Source organism: Plectropomus leopardus, chromosome 7 (genome assembly GCF_026936395.1).
Source record: "Plectropomus leopardus strain MGB_pleo_1.0 chromosome 7, ASM2693639v1, whole genome shotgun sequence".
In the NCBI taxonomy this organism is placed as follows: domain Eukaryota; kingdom Metazoa; phylum Chordata; class Actinopteri; order Perciformes; family Serranidae; genus Plectropomus; species Plectropomus leopardus.
The window spans coordinates 25,615,543-25,632,620 of record NC_142182.1 but is presented as its reverse complement, the minus strand read 5'-3'; the positions used below and the strand labels follow the sequence as shown (position 1 = coordinate 25,632,620).

The 17,078-nt window shown below is 36.7% G+C and overlaps 1 protein-coding gene across 1 annotated transcript; it reads right to left on the bottom strand.

The window, feature by feature from the left end:
• Nucleotides 1-1,746: 1,746 nt before the first annotated feature.
• LOC121950282 (uncharacterized) lies at nucleotides 1,747-16,431 on the bottom strand. The gene is made up of 11 exons (XM_042496226.2): nucleotides 16,273-16,431; nucleotides 8,811-8,959; nucleotides 8,279-8,467; nucleotides 7,718-7,779; nucleotides 7,330-7,383; nucleotides 7,142-7,240; nucleotides 5,890-6,025; nucleotides 4,869-4,987; nucleotides 3,669-3,764; nucleotides 2,743-2,853; nucleotides 1,747-2,463 (listed from the first exon to the last, which is right to left on the bottom strand). The coding sequence occupies exons 1-11, from the start codon at nucleotides 16,278-16,280 to the stop codon at nucleotides 2,398-2,400; spliced, it is 1,089 nt and encodes a 362-aa protein (XP_042352160.1). The 5' UTR covers nucleotides 16,281-16,431; the 3' UTR covers nucleotides 1,747-2,397.
• Between the last annotated feature and the right edge of the window lie 647 nt (nucleotides 16,432-17,078).

Below are 17,078 nucleotides of genomic sequence, written 5' to 3'. Positions count from 1 at the left end.
ACACACACACACACACACACACACACACACACACAGAAATGCACGTAACATATGGGGACACATACAGAAAAACAGATTAATGCAATGTTCACACAGAACACACACTTAAGCAGACTCATACAAAAGCTATAACAGGAATTAGAATCCATTCTGACAGTGAAAATCTGACAGTGAAAGTCAAAACATATTTACATGAAGATGTCCTAAGATCATTTAGTTTATGAATAGGACAGGACCTCCAGATGATGTTGATTATAAAAGGAACATCAACACTAGAATTAACAAGAAAGTAAATCTTAAATATTCTTCAACACCATGATTATCAGAAATTCAAGTTCAAGTTAATAATGATCACATCTAAGCAACAAATGAGTAGAATAAAAACAATAGTTTGTTTGCTTATTTGTACATTTATTTGTGTATTTGCTTATTGTTTTCTTATATATTTCACTGTATGTGATCATTACTTGACAATAACAACAAGCAGTTACTTAACGTTTTTGTGTATAACCATGTCAGTAGAGGTAAATGTGGGTTAAAAAAAAAGTCTTAATATTTTAGCTGTGTTAACTTCTGCTCAAAGACCAGCTTTACATCCAACATTGTCTCAATGACAACTATAACACTTATTAGATTGTAATATAATATATTTGAATATAAACAAAATAATATTTAAACTGTCTAGATAAAGCTACCTTAAAACATCACAGAACACATGAAATGTGTATAAAAATTCATAAAAGTATCCATAATTAGGCTAAGTGACACCTTAAACCCAAGTTTACTTGGACTATGTCTCCATCTAGTGGTGAAATACTACATGCAAGTTTTGTAATACATGGATAATAGGCTATCAAACCAACCAATTTGATATTGTGCTTACAAAATTAACTTGAACATAAAGTCACAATAAACGAACAACCTGCAAGCCAGCACTCAGGGGGAATATGGAAACATGTGTAAACATGTTTGGAGAATATAATGTGTTCTACTGAGGACATGCAGTTATAAGTTATGTTTTGCAATTAAAGATATTTTAACTCTTTTAATTTTGTCTCATGGAACATACTGTAGCCCATGTAGAGTTTACTTTGTAGCTTCTTTTGGGGTTGAATTCATTATTACCTTCTTTGATGCATTTTTCTTCCCATTTCTAAACTATTTTGCGTAGGAGAGTATTTCTTGAGTTGCATATTAGGAGATAAGGCTCGCAGAATCAGTTACTTCATGAATCATCTTTTGAAACCCATTTTACGTGATGGCGTCTTTTTTTAAATTTCCTTTAATTTTGTGATGGCATTTCTTTTATTGCTTATGTCGCCTTAGGTCTTTATATTTTTATTAATTTATATAAAATTTTTTGGTTATGCATCTTATATTTTTTGTCCTCTTGTTTTAACATTTTCCATAACTCTGCCTTAGTTTTGCTCATGTTCAGTAGGACTGTTTGTCTTTCTGTTGTTATGCCTTCTGAGAATCCCGTTCCGGCTTTTGCTTTGATAGTCAAAGCACTGTTTTACAAGAGCAACTATGAACTGTCACAAGTGGAGTGACCGAAAATATGTTGATGCTTACAGCACCATCTGGTGGTTAAAATGCTTGATGGTTCTTGTTTGTAGACATTTATGAGACATAATCATTAAAAAACAGCAATACATTAATAGACCATAAACATCTAAAATATATTGATCTAATTCAAACAACACAAGGTATTTGGGTGAAACAGAATGGAATCACAAGGACAAGTTTTGCATTATATGGCTTTTATTGAATAAGGCACATGGTGGTTTATAATGACTTTTGAGTAAACTTTATAAGATAAAAAGTTCAAAACTATAAATAGCATAACATTGTCATGGTCCTTTTAAATGTTTTCGGGCATTTAGGAAAAAAAAAGTTTTAAAGTGTCATATTATAGCTAGAGCACTGTACGGTTATAAAAATGGCACTGCTCATCACCAGTGAATCACCACTATGACTATGAGCTATTTTTTCAACAGTACCACTTAAACTTTAACTCATACACATCCAGCCATCAGCAATAAAGCTACGACTTATAACTACTTTAAACAGAATGTGCGTATTTTGCTGTCAGAGATGCAGCATCCTGAAGATATGTTTAAATTTACATTCAAAAACATGATTGAAGGAGCCCCTTAAGAGAGGAAAATGTGATATTTCCATTTTCATATCAAATTTCATGGTTACTAAAAAATGTATTAAAACTTTTCTGATATTTGAAAAAGTTAAAATACCTGAGGAGCACTGTTAAAACAAATAAAAAAAAGTCAATATGTATTGTATAGTGTGCATAAAAAAAGATGCATTGCCACGCAGCTCAATGTGAACTTCAAGATGAAAAAGATTTTCAAACGCTGAGAATCTTGACTTGACCGACTAATTGGAGATGAGATTGTCACATGGAAGCAGCTGGCTGACACCAACTCTCTTACCACATTCATTCTGCAGGAATAAAATAGAAAAAATGGAGTTGTATTAGCATAATCTCAAAGCCTTTTTCCTTAAAGCAAAAGACGGACATTTTAGGAAATATGCTTATTTGTTTGCTGAGAGTTTGATTAAAATATTGATATTACTCTTATATCTGTACTTTGAGGCGACCACCCGCAGCCACTCAACTTAGCTTTTTACTTATCAAAGGACCAGACATGAGAGTATTATAAGTCTTGTCATTTATATTTCAGACCCTGATGAGTTAGTTCTTTTTCTTGCCGCACTTACCATGTAGTTGACGACATTGATGTGATAGGGGATCCCACCCATCTGATCACACTTCTTCATGTTTGCCCTCTCTGGATCTCCAGCAGCCAAAACAGGAGTGCTGGGATCAGCCTATGACAAAAAGCAGCAACAACCAAATGAAGCTCAGAGAAATTAAACAGATAGTTTGCATCTTCTGAAGTTGGCTCCCTTGGTCAGCAAGCCTAAACCCTTGCTAACTCAGTGGAGTCTGGTGCCTTTGACGAGAGCATAGATGGGTCTAAATGCTTTCAGCATTAATACAAAGCATGTTTAATCAAAACTGAAACATTCAATATTATATACAGTAGGTTCCCAGCAACTTTCTTTTTACAAAGTCAAGTGACAATTTAAAAAATAAATAAAAATAGCTTCCTGAAGTTTTACAAAGTAAAAGTTCCTCCCATGCTGACACTGTCTTACCACTGTTCAATTAATTTTATCGATGGTCATTAAAATAAAATGCAGATACAGATAATCTGCAAAATGCTAAATATCAGCCCTGATAATCAGCCAGGCTGATAATCTGTAGACCCCTAATAAAAATATTCTAAATATAACATACACCTCAACTGTTATTGATTTTTTTAGATGGTTGAAATATGCTTTGTTGCGGACCTTGTCCACAGCAGTATAGTCATTGCTTTTATGGCTGCACTCCTGCCTGCTTCTCCAAACCGCCACCTACTACATCTAATACACTGACTACAGATAGGCACCTGATATTACTGCAATTCAAAAGATCTGAACTGATCTCTTTAATATGCTTTGTTTATTTATTTATCTAAGCAGACTGAGCAGACTGAGCAGGTTGCAATCATTGTCATACATCATACATATTTTTCCCCTTATTAGACTGTATATCATATACAGAGTCCGCATACACTGCGGCAGCAGGATCTACTCACAGGTTCCATCCCTCTCTGGATGGACAGCAGGTCTGACATCCTGTCAGGGAACCCAGGAGCAAAGTTATCTGGGTTGATCGCAACGAAGCACTGACCCTGAAAACACAAAATAAGTGATAACACTGTGAACTGACCCAGTATAAACAGTACAGAGAGCTGCGACGTGACCTAATTAGGCCTACGTCAGACTCATTGATTGTGCTTATCTTTTAGATAACAGTGGCTGTCAAAGACTGTGTTTCAGCATGTCTGCCACCTCTCTTGTGCATTCACTAATGTATCTCCTCAAGAATTAGAATTTACAATGTCAAAGTCATTAAATAGTCATAAATTAGAATTGGTGAGGTCTTAATTGCCAAAAACATTTTAGCTGATTTCATGTATCTATCTTTTAAAATCCTTTAGTCAAAATGAGTCGAGCTGTTGTGAGTCAAAGTCCAGATTTCTGATGTTGCAAATCTTCAAACCTACCTCTGAACCTTTTTACTTTATGCACTTACCTGTTGGCAAAATGTAGATGAACCTAACCAACTCTTACAACCGTTTTATTACGTAAAGCCGAACTCTGCACAGGACCTAATACTTACTAATATAACCACCTGCTTTGTATAAAAATACAAAATTGGGTTAAAATGGTCTTGAAAAAGGTCTTAAAAACTAAATTTAAGAGTCATATACATGTAGACAATCTTATTATCAGTTAAGGAAGTTTTTTTGTCCTGCTGCTAGTTAACTGGGCATTAATTCCATGAGTAAGCAGTTTGTTTAGGGTAACTGCTCAGTAACAAGTAACACTAACTCTTGGTGTTTTTGACACTTTGACTAGAGGAATATAAAACTTGAATTAAGTTGAAAGTTTTAAACCTACTAAAATGCTGCAAAGAGCCGCATTTATATATTTTAATGGACATGACCTTTGTTGCTTTGCATTTGTATTACTTCTGGCATCTTTAAGTGAGTTAACCTTAAAGTTGACTGGAGTCAGTTAAAATAAAATCCACTGGTTTGCTAATTTAGATCTTTTATCTTCCACTTCAGACATAAAAATGCAGCTATGAGTTACAGGTTAGTGACTTTTTCCCCATTTCTCAGACATTTCACAGACAATAACAGGACAAGGGTCACATCTTTTTTTTTAAGTTGGGGTCAGTATGTTCTCTAACACAACACACCACAAGCCAAAATAAATAAATAGCATACCAGGTCAGCAACACGGTCTGTTACTTTCCACGTGCGGATGTGTTTGCTGTACTGGGCACCAGCCAAGATACCACAAAACACCTCCACCATCATTCCCAGACCGTAGCCTTTGTAACCTCCTGAGGACGACAGCAAGGACATCACAGGAAACACAAACATCAGTTACTTCATGAAGAGAGAGGATGAATGAAAAAAATAGCTTATCATGTATTATAAACAATCAGCTGACAGCAAAGAGAAAGACAGAGTGCTCCCACATAGTGTCTCATCCCACCGTGTCCATTCACCTCCCATCTCACAATTACAACCTGAAAACCTGCTGCCTGAAAAACTTCCCTCTTAAATCATATCTTTAATTACTTTTTATTGAGAACCATAAGGGTCATGTGGTTAAGAATAAGATGTAAAAATGTGTGCACAAGAACCTCTCTCTCTCCAGATTAGTAAACTAAAAGGGGAAAAATATTTGGTGAGCTCAGTTACAATAAGTTCCGAAACAAAGTTAAGAGATGTGTATCTTATGTGTGCGCCCTATTTAAATCATGTTGTGTCTTCTATCTCAATGTAGATGTTTTTGTGGGTCCGTGAACACAGCGCAGGCGAAACTCTTTTAATCCGTACGAGCAGTTCAGATCAATCAATGGATGAGAGGAGCAGCAGCTAAAGAACAGTCAAGCTCCAAAAATATAAAAATCAATATGTGGTGGCAGATATTTTATATCATATTTTATTATATCGTGGTGTGCTGCCACAAATAAGTGAATGAGTGGGAAACCCTGCAGAGTACTGTATAGTTCCTCCTTGATAATTACACAAAGCATACATGAGGATAAAGCAGGACAGGAGAGTGGTCTCAAGATGATTTCTTTATGAGAGCAAAATGTCTGTAACCTAACCGAAGACAGAACGATATAACTTCAATATGATATTTCACTGACATGCAAACAGAATGAAAAATAGGAACTAAACATGAGCAGGAGTTTTCACTCCCTGTGCAGACTTTTATCAGCAGGTTTCTGACCTGTTGCTTCACTGCCACCGATGGGCACCAGTCCTCCTCCATTCAGAACTTTCTTAGGGTCAGTGACCAGCTTGCCCTTGGCGTCACAGCCCCAGCCCTCTGGGATAGGGTCTCCACGCCGCTCATGGAGCTCCACCTGTGCACATAAAATGCAGGGATATTAAGTATGTTTACATTCACAAAATATTCTGTTTTTTGCCCTTATTCTGAAAAAGATAATATTCCTACTAAGCTGTTTACATGGTAAATGAAAATGAATATTCCACTAACTCTCCCGTTTACATGGAAACTTGTTGAACTCTTTCCTTCACCTTCTTAATAAGGTTTGTGCTGAAATTTTTGCACATATCCAAAAACCTGTTGAAAGCTTATCCTTACAACCAGAAATGTGGTAGTTTCTTTTACATGCATCTCTACCCTACACCTTTGCAAACTGTTGGCTAGTGGGTTTGTGCACAACATGTCCATGACAATGCACAGAGCCGACTTTAAATAAACGAGAGGCCCTGAGTCTCAAACTGCGGTTAAAACTGCAGTTGAGACGCTTATTCCGAATTGGGTGTGTACATGCCCAAATACTGCTCCTAAAACCCAAATATTATAACACAGCCCACATATCTTAAACAGAAAATGCTAAATTCAGAAAACGTCCTGATTTGGAATATCTAAACAGAATATGATATATATATATATGTATATGTGTGTGTGTGTGTGTGTATATATATATATATATAATATATATATATAACTGCATATATATAACCGCAGTGACAAAGTACTTGATGAGTGCACATTGTATTATAAATAAACAGCAGTGTGCACCAGCTGTGTGTAACTCACCTAGTTAATTTGTGATTTATGCATTACTACAATAGAAGTAGTTGCACTACAGTGTTAAGTACAGTTATGGTGTTGAATAATGGCTAGAAAAGTATTTCTACAGGATGTTATGTTGTCACAGTAAAGTTGACCTTTGACCTTTTGGGTATAAAATGTCATCACTTCAACATTTTATCCTATTCGGCTGTATGAAATTTTGTCATAATTCAACAACACAACACAACAATTCCTGACTTAAGGCCAAAAGCATGTTCTGTGACATCATAGTGTTTTTAACCTTGTTTACCAAAATCTAATCAGCTCAGCCAAAAAAATCTATTCTCATTTTGAATAGCTATCTAGAGCCGGGATCAAACTTCCTTGGTGCAGGTAATATCTCTTGCCAATGAGGACAGTATAAACCTGATCTCACCTTTCCGAGTGCTACTGCTGATGTGGCCATGTCCAGAACAAAGCTGTCTCCATCTTTAGCAGGAGCTGCCACGCTGAGGGGGTTGGTGCCCAAAGTGCACTACAAACAGAAAGTTCACAGTATTAGAATGAGACAAACGGCTTGTTTATTGTGTACAGTTTATTCTGTCACATATATAAAACATTTACCTCTGTGCCACGTGTGGGAACCACGAGTGGGGATGTGTTGGTAAATGACATGCCCTGTGGTGGTCAGATAATTATTAGTCAATTAAAACCATTTGGAAAAACAGCACATTCAATTCCATTGTTTAAAGGGGCCACATGTAGAAACATGGCAGTGCAACATGGCAGGTCATTGTCCTCCCTGGACAACGACCGGCTCCCTTTGTAGATGGTAAGGTAACAAGAATGCAGTGTGTCTTATTTTCAGGTGATTATACACTAAAGAAAACATACAGATATTAAATTCCATTATATTCCATTTCTGGCAATATGTCTCCCTAAATCCTACACAGTGGACTTTTAAGGAAGGGAATACTGTATATTCATTGAGGCAGATAAACCTTTCACTTACAATCATGTTTTCCTTCAGAGCTTGCATTGCGTAGTATCCGGCAATACCGTAGTGGTTGGAACCTAAGAAAGAAAAGTGCCATACAATGAATATATATTTCAATTGTTTTTATTTGTTCAGAATGGTTGACCATTTTAATAAAATTCCTCTTTAATGAACAACCAAAACCTTCTTAATCAGCACTTTCTCCTCTCTGAAGTAAATCCTTTTAGTTCGCATGCAAGCCCTTTGCAGTCATCACACACCACAGTGGTTTTGGTTTCTCTTCTTTCTCACTTGATTACCTGTTATAAAACACTCTCCTCTCTGCACCCTACTAATATTTCAACAATGGAAGATAATCCCTTTATGATGCTGAACGCAAGTTCAATCAAATACACACCTGCATTTGAAACCTGAGCATGCCAGTGTGAAACATCAATACACAGAAAACCAGAACACCTGCATGCATCATACAGTGTGCGTTTTGATAATGGGACCAGCACAGCAATTGTGCATCTTTCAAGTTTTTCAACTATTCACCTACAATTACAGCTGCAGCATCAGGATGCTCAGACTCACCTTTTGCCACCACCCAGCCAATGCCACATTCTTTTGCCTTCTTAATGGCGAGATTCATGCAGAAGTTTCCCACCACAGGGCCCAGGAGATTCTTCCCATCCACAAGCGCTGTGGCTGCACTCTCCTTCTCTACCACCGGCTCACCGTCCTTGGCACAGATTTTTGTCTCGATGTCCTTTACATACATGTCTGTGGCAGAGCACAGAGCAGTGAGGACAAGTGATGGCCGTAATAAATACGACAATAAATAAATACGACACAAAAATGTACAAATTCAGGAGCTGAAGGCTACCTGAGAGATTTGTTTTGTAGACATAAAATTCAACTCATATAAATTCCTGAAATAAATTCTAACTGATAAAATAAGATTAGATCTTTAAAGGACAAAATAAATACAACTGAAAACACTTTTATGTTTCGCTTATTAGTGTCAGGGTTCAGCCACTGTTTTTCTTCTTTGCCACTAAAATTGTTCTGCCACCTTTAAATCAAACATGCAGATTAAGTGATATACTTTCAGCGCCTCACTGACCCATCCTGTTGAGTCCATGGCTGTAGTGGCCCCTGTGGTCCCCCTCCACCAGCACCTCAGCCAGGCTGCGGGCGTGATGCGGCTTGGTGCCTACAGCAGTCATACACCTCTCGATGAAGGCCTGCACCTCCGCCTTGCTGATCAGACATCTGCAGAGAGGAAAAGTTTAAAATCTGATGATAATGTCCTCAAATATGCATTTTTTAAAGTCATTAGTCAAGGTATGTCTTAAAAAAAACAAAAAAAATTGACATAATGATGCAACAATTAATTATTTCAATTGTTGATTATTTTCTTGATTAACTGATTAGTTGTTTGAATTGTATAAAATGGCAGAAATGGCTAGAAATGTCAATCAGTATTTCCCAAAGCTCAGGAAGATGTCTTGTTTTGTTCACAACCAAAAGATATTCGGTTTACTGCCATATAGAGAAGTGAAGAAAGAAAAAGTACTCAAATTTAGGAAGCTGGAATCAGAGGATTTTCACTTTTTTTCTTAAAAAAAACTTAAGTTGATTTATCAATTATCAAAGCAGTTTGTGATTCATTTAATGATTGGCAACTAATGGATTAATCATAGCAGATCTTCTTTTAACACTGGATATTGCAGCTTGTAGAAATTAGGAAGAGCAAAACATGATGATGATGATGTTACTTCAAACTAATAATTCTGAGAAATAACCCTTGGGTAATGTTGTTTTTAACTGCAATATGAGACATTTTTGTTTCATTAAAATGTTATTTGCATATTGGCTACTACATGACATTAAACACTGACAAAAACCTGTGTTGTGGTTGGTTAATGAGTATGATGATAGGTTGTTTGTCATCCTGTTGTGATATTCATTCAGTCCGTCTGTCCTAATGGAGCTGCAAAGCAAATATGACTTTAGCAATTCAAAGCCAGTTACAAGGAATCAACACATCATAATCATTTTCAACTGTTTGTTCTTTTCTTAAAACAAAACAAAGTCTGACTTTTGGCCTAAAAAGTAAAGGTAATCCAAACCTACAACATTGGATGAACCGGTGTTGTAGGTTTGGTTGCCTAACATTTAATAGGATTTGTCATCCTGGACAGCTCCATGCTAATTCAAAGTGTGAAGTCCATCTTTGGAACAGTGATTACACAACTCGTAACCACATAGATGACGCAGGTCATGACAGTAAAGCTCTGCTGCCATTGCATTATACTGTCACTGAAAGTACTGCAGAAGAAAATCTAACAGAAAATCCCAATAAACAAAGCTTCAAACTCCCCATTGGCTTTGGAAAGCAGTTCTGAGTGTGTGAATATAAAAAAACGGCATGACTTTGTGTACACATGATGTTTTGGAAAAAAATGTCACGCTAGACACAGTGGAGTCACTGTTTCTGTTTCTGTCACTGTTTAAGTCATGTGCATGAAAACCCTCAGGGGAACTGCAATAATTGCACAGTTAGTTTAACAGTGTGAAAGATGTGTTGAATACAGAGCGAGGACACTGACTTAAGCATTAAAAACTAAAAGTAGCTCTTATTATGTCTTAACTTAAAACTTTTCAAGGAGATAAAGAATAAAATTATGAAATTACTTTTTTGCACTTCCTACAATGTTCTACGCATGATCACATATGAATTCAAGCGTCACATGTTTGTCTAAAGGAACAGCATATGGTCCCTTAATCAGCACCAGATGCAAAAAATTACATCACATGTGTTTATTCCCACAAACAGTAAAAACTGTTTGTGGGAATAAACACTCTGCAAAACAGAAAAGATGCATGAGGATTTGCCTCTCAACTCTTTCTTCTGTTATACAGGAAACCTTGTATTTAACACACTAAATGTTAAACACTGTATGCTTACTCAACCAAGCAACAATTTCTGAGCACAGATTACAGAGACAAAATAAAGATAATACACTTTTAAGGTGTAAAAAAATCCAGACTGTCACTGGTTAAAGTGAAGTGAAGAAAACTTTTCTGTGACGGATTAATATCAAGTCAATTTACTTGTATTCTCTGTAAATTCCAGTTATAAACAAACTACTTCACTGGAAAATTCAAAAATAGTTTCCCAGGAATTGAACCACAAATGTTGCAACTCACTGGAATAAATCATATTATGGGTACCTAATAAGAGCCAGATTAAAATCATGCTTTTATTTAAACCAGCAGAAGATATCTTTCGTGTGTCTCAGAGTTTTTTCTGGTCTGTAATGCTAAACACATTGCGCCCTACTTCCTGTCTTCCATCTCTATTGTCCTTCTCATTCTCTACTCCTTCCCTTGTTTCCTTCATTGTGCTTTGTGGTATTCACTGGTTTATGAGCGGAAAGTTTTGGAATGAACCATAATTGGGTCCAGATATGGGCTGTGGGTGAGCTGGCTCTGTCTGGTGATTGGACGATTCTCAGTTCCTCTCCAAAGTAACATTGTGTTCTGTTCAGACAGCTTTGTACAAAACACAATTAATGGAAATGATTATCTGCATCTCAGAGAGTTATGTTTGGGAGTTTATTGAATGATTAATCTCCTTTAAGCTAGGTAACTGAAACTGAGGCAATTAAAACTACAGCAAAAGATCCACTATCCACCTTTTAGGTGTAGCACCTGGTTACAGTTTTTGCCAGAGTGTCCAAACCGTGAGTCAGATAATTTAACTGTTTACACATGGACTTAAATCTGATAATTTGAATTTTAAAATTCTTGAAACTTGTTCAAGACATCACCCTTTTCAACATTTAGGATTAGCCTCAATTAAGATTAGTTGTGAGGACAATTTGTGAAATTTGATCGGCAGCTGTTATTCATGAAGAAACCTGCGTAAACCAAGTTGTGACACAAACAAGAACTCAAAGAGGACACTGTGTACACTCACAGCTCACAGCCTGCCAACCCCAGCTCCTCCCATCAGAAACTGCAACCAAAAGTCTGCTAGCTTTAGTTAAAATCCAGCAAAACTAGTACATTTCATCATCATGCTTACTGGGGAAGATAAGAAATTGTTGTATGCTGTACGAACTGTAAAGCCCCTCAGGCAAATTTGTGAACATTGAAATCTGACTACATAAAATAACACATATAGTAATGCTTCTTTATTGAGGATAGAAGGTTTAGAATCAGAACAGGACTCCATCAGAGGTGGTGACCATTTATGCAAACTATTGGGATTTTTAAACTTGATGCAATGGTTTATCCTTGTTTAAATGAGCAAACTGATTACACAACCTTTCTTTAAAATGTAAAACAATGTAAGAAAAAAAAATACTATTACAGACCAAGACAATAGATTTATTATTATTGTTATTGTTATTATCAATAACTTATTTATTTATTTAATTCTAATGCCTAAAAGATTAGCTATCCTGAACATCATAGAAGAGAGAAGGCAAACACACCAGCCTTATTTTTCTATTTTTTTATTGTATGTATTAGTACAGATCCAATTTAAATCATTTGAGAAATGGATTGATCTTTTTTATTTTCTCTATTTATTTATTCATTTATTTATTTATTTATTGTAGAAATGTTGTGGATGTAATTTTGAGGTTTATTTACCATTTTGTGCAGGATTATTTCTGAAGACTTGTAGAGGCATGTCAATTTCAAAAATGGCTTCTCATTGTGATCCATTGCTGTCACCCACCTGCATTCACTTATCAATCAGGACTGGGTGACACCCTCTGCCAAGTTTGTAAATTGTTTGCTTGATTCTTGTTCACCCTTTTGCACCCTAGTGAAGACCTTGGGATCAAAAACGGTCTGTGTTTAAATGCATAATAGTTTTAACTCACTTCAAGTGCATTTTTTGTGTCTCAAGTGTGTTTTTTTCTTTTTCCTCACTTGATTTCTTTGGCCGGGAGGTAGGTGAAAAAATCAATACCACTCTTATGTCTGGGGCTGGGCGATATGGAGAAATAAACATTGCGTAGATAAGTAGCGTGTTGTTGCGGCCCCCCCGTCAACTACAAACCACATCCTATGACAAACCCTCACATGCACACACACACAAACAACTGTTATACAATCACACACACAACAGTTACACATGTTGATGTTATCCATGTCAAGGTTATTTTGGGTAAGTATTTATGCAATCAGTTTTTTTGTTTGTTTGTTTGTTTGTTTTTTTAATTAATTTTTTCTCTCTTTTTTACTTATTCATTTTCTTCCTGCTTCCACTGTTAATACTTTTGTAAATATTTGCAGCTATCATTATTGTAGTTAGCATTGTTGTCATCGTTTTTATTGTTGTTGTTGTTTTTGTTGTCTCTTGTGTCTTCCCCTCCCTTCTGTGTCCCCCAACCTCTCTCTTTTCTCTCTCCCTATCCACTCAAACGTTGTACTGTCCGGTAGCCTTGCCAATAAAATGTCAGTGCAGACTGCAACAGGAAGAAGTATATCAGACTCCTCCTTTGCAGAGCAAATCGGTTATGGCACCTCAAGGCACCCAGACCTCTCACACTGCGTGCCTAAGCTGCTGAACAGGACAGGTTAGAAAAAAGAAAAAAAAAAAAAAAAAGATAAGTAGCGTGTTAGCTTTGCTTAGAATTAAGACTGAAAACGGGGGGAAACAGCAAGTCTTTCCCTCCCGAAAGTAATAAAATCCACCTTCAAAAACTTCTAAAGTTCACTTACTAACATAGAGTCTATTTTTTGTTTAAAACAGAAAACCCATTTTTATTGTTGTTGTTGTTGTGTACAGTTTAAACAAATAGATGAAAACTGTTAATTACTGGTCTAAAGAAATGCTGGTAGACTGATATCCTTACCCCTTGGACCAAATCAGACTAGTTGTTTCCCAGTGTTGCCAGTCTTTATGCAAAACCAGGAGTGTCCTAAGTTTTTTGAATGGGGGCCAGATTAGATATGTGAAAATGACTGGGGGCCAGCTGCTTCTTGCACCGTATGGGAGATTTAAAGAAAAGTCATATACAAATCAGACAAAGGTAACAGTTTCGTCTTTCTGTGATAAAATAGCCTATTCAGCCTTCCACCCGTCCTCCTCTACAAACTGTATGTCAGCGTATGTTTCCATCTTGAGATAAAGAAAAAATGCAAAGTGAACTTGCTTGGTTAACCAATATTGTGTGGTAGACCACATATTTGGAGAAACAATTGCTCCGCAAGCAACAATGCACGCCAAGCCAACATTCCTCTGACTCCAGCTACATGTTTACCATATTTATGTATAAAACTTCCCATCTATCTCTTGCCAATTCTTGTAAAGTGTAATTTCCAGTTCTTCCGAAAATATGGAACTATTTCAATTTTAATTGTTTTTAATTTTACCAATTTTAACGTAGGACCATACATGATTATTTGATTACTAAACAGCATGGACTACTGATGTCAAAAACACTTTGCAACCTATGCAAAACTTTAGTGAATCTAGACTCTTTCGTAGTCAAATCTCTCCACTTTAGCACCAACACTAAACATAACTTTTGACCTTTACCCTAGTTGCCATTCTACTGCAGCACCCCCTCCTTACGTGGACACACATAAACCATTACTGAGCCCTCTCTGGTATTTACAAAAGTATGATCACTAACATCTGCAAGGAGGCTGGACTCAAGTTAGAGGGTGGGGGTTAAAAAACACAGCAGCCCTAATGAAATCCAGAATGGAGCCCCTTTAGGTGTGGAGGAGGTCCCAGTGGACTCTTATGCAATGTCTTATGTAAGAAAGAGTTAAAAATCCTACGGTTTCCTACAGGTGGCAGAGAAATGAGGAAGGAGGCACAGATAAGGGAAAACTTTGACCAGGGTTGCATGATGAAAGTGTGACACCTTCCAGACAGCCAGTTCCAAAGAAAGTCAGCATGTGCCAAGGTCACACTGGGGGCCCCATAGTGTTTGTTTAGGTCTTACATACAGTAAATGCTATTTTGGAATTTCAAACATAGCTTAAAAAGTTGCCATTAACCATGCCATTTCTCCTTTACATACAGGAAGTAGGACTATAAATATTTCTCCTCAAAAGCAAGACATGTAAATAAGAATCTGGCTTTGATTGAATTCTGTGTGGAGATTGCAAAGGATAGAAGGGGAGGTCAGCGCTCCCTTTACTGGTTCATGTTACAAGTATAATGGCACAAGTGCGTGCGAAAAAACGGGAGTTAACACTCTCCTTTAGAAAACAGATGTAATAGCTTTAAGTCTTGATGCTTTCATGACCTCTTCCAAAATCTATATCCCTATGAGAGAGAGAGAGAAGTTACATCATGTCACGTGAAGGAGGAGGTGACTTTGAAGATCCTCTTGAATGTCAGTAGGAGGGTGTGTGACTGTGTGCTCACTAGTCAGGTGATCATTGAACAATATGAAATCAGTTAGATGGGTATACAAGGGAATGCACGCATCATCTACAGCCGTTAAATGTAAATCGATGTCTGGACATAAGTATACTTTATCAGTGGACTGTGCAGATTGATACTGTTTGATATGTATTCATTGTTTGGTTTCAATATATGTTCAAAAGGACTTTCTAGGAAGCAGTGTTTATACTGAGCAGATTATTCTACTGAAATTAATCAAATTGAGCTGAGATGTGATTTAAAAAAATGGCTTGGCCAGAGGTGGAAAGAGTCTAATACTTTAAAGAAAATCCCTCTAAAATTAGACATGAAACAACCTAAAGAACATTTTTATAGTAGCCATGGTGTCATTAGACCTAGGCAACTGAGGCTTTAGCCCCAAATGTTTGTATAAATGTTTGTACTCGTATTTGAATAAATGTACTCAATTACATTCCAACACTGGTAACACAAATACAAACATTTGTCTTTTGTAATGATAATACTCATAAAGTTAATTCCAATTAGTATTTCTCTCATCACAATTTAAAATTAATCTGGAAAGTTACAAAAGATGCAAGAAAGAATGCATAAAAAAGCAACAAAATATAGCCTGTTTACAATAAGTGTATTTCAATTTTGCAAAAAGTATGCTTTGCAGGCTGGTATAAAAAGATTTAAATTTAATTTAACTTAATTTAATTTAATAAAGTAACTGTGCAATTTGCTGCATTAATTGCTTACAACCAAAAGTTGGAAGAAAAAAACGGCTACGGTGATTTTTGCACCGCACATGGTCAGGTCTACAGAGATGAAAGAAGTACTCCTCACTTTTACTTGAATAGAAGCAGCGGTGCCACAGTGGGGGAAGTACTCCATTACAAGCGTGTATTCAAAACCGTGTAAGCAGGAACTACTGCCAACTACACATACTTAAAAGTAAAAGTGCATGCAATAGAGAAATAAAGTCTTTGTGAATACAATGTATAAGTATAATAAATTAAAACGTTAAATTTCCTTACTTCACTTTGTTTCTCTCACTACTGCATTGCTCTGACTTATCATTCATACCATCAGGAAAAGTTTCCCTGTTAGTCTTCATTCCATTCAGCTCATTCAAGCGCTAATTGACTCTTTTTTTCTCGATCTCCTTTAATTGGACACCTCACCGACTCCTCACCTGCTCATGTTGACTGTCCGGCTTTGTGCTCCTTCAGGTCGATGGTGTTGCGGCTCTTATCTCTAGTGATCTGCTGGTGTCGATGATCCACGGAGACTCAGCCAACTTGCTCTTCAAGCCCAGCAGTATTTGGATTGGAAACGCCCAGCTTTGTCAGATCTATCAGGTATCCTGTGTGTCTGTCTGTGGGCGTGTCGGAGGAGAGGCTTGGTGGGGGGAGTTTCCCTGCGAGTCATCACACAGGCCCGCTCTGCCGGCGCAAGGTCGTGGGGCCCCAGGCGTTATGTAAATTTTGCATTTTGCTGCTTCAGTGTTTGACATGAGAGGTAACCCACCTTTGAAGAGCACATGTTGTACTGACGGTTATTGCCCCAGACAAAAATCTGACTGTCATATTCAAACAAGGACACGTCTACTGATTCTCCATAAAATTCTTCCATCTAAAGGAATGCTGTGCTTTTTTCCTTGTCCTTGAGATGTAATGCAATTGTATTGATTTGACTTTGCTAAACTGTAGGCTCTGCTTTGTTCAAATCATTACAAATAATTTGGATTTACCAAGTGGTGGATAAAGTACCTGAAAGCCACAGATTTCTTACCAGAAAATGACTTCGGTAAAAGTTACCTATTAGAATATTACTTGATTTAAGTCTTTAAGTGTCTAGTTATTATAATTAACTTTTAAGTCAGAGCTACCTAAGTCTTAAAAATAAAAGTACAAGTAAATTCAGATAAAGAATTCAGAATTCTTGATTATGATGTTTATTTTGTCAGAACATGCACACCACCTTTATAAAAGGAGCATA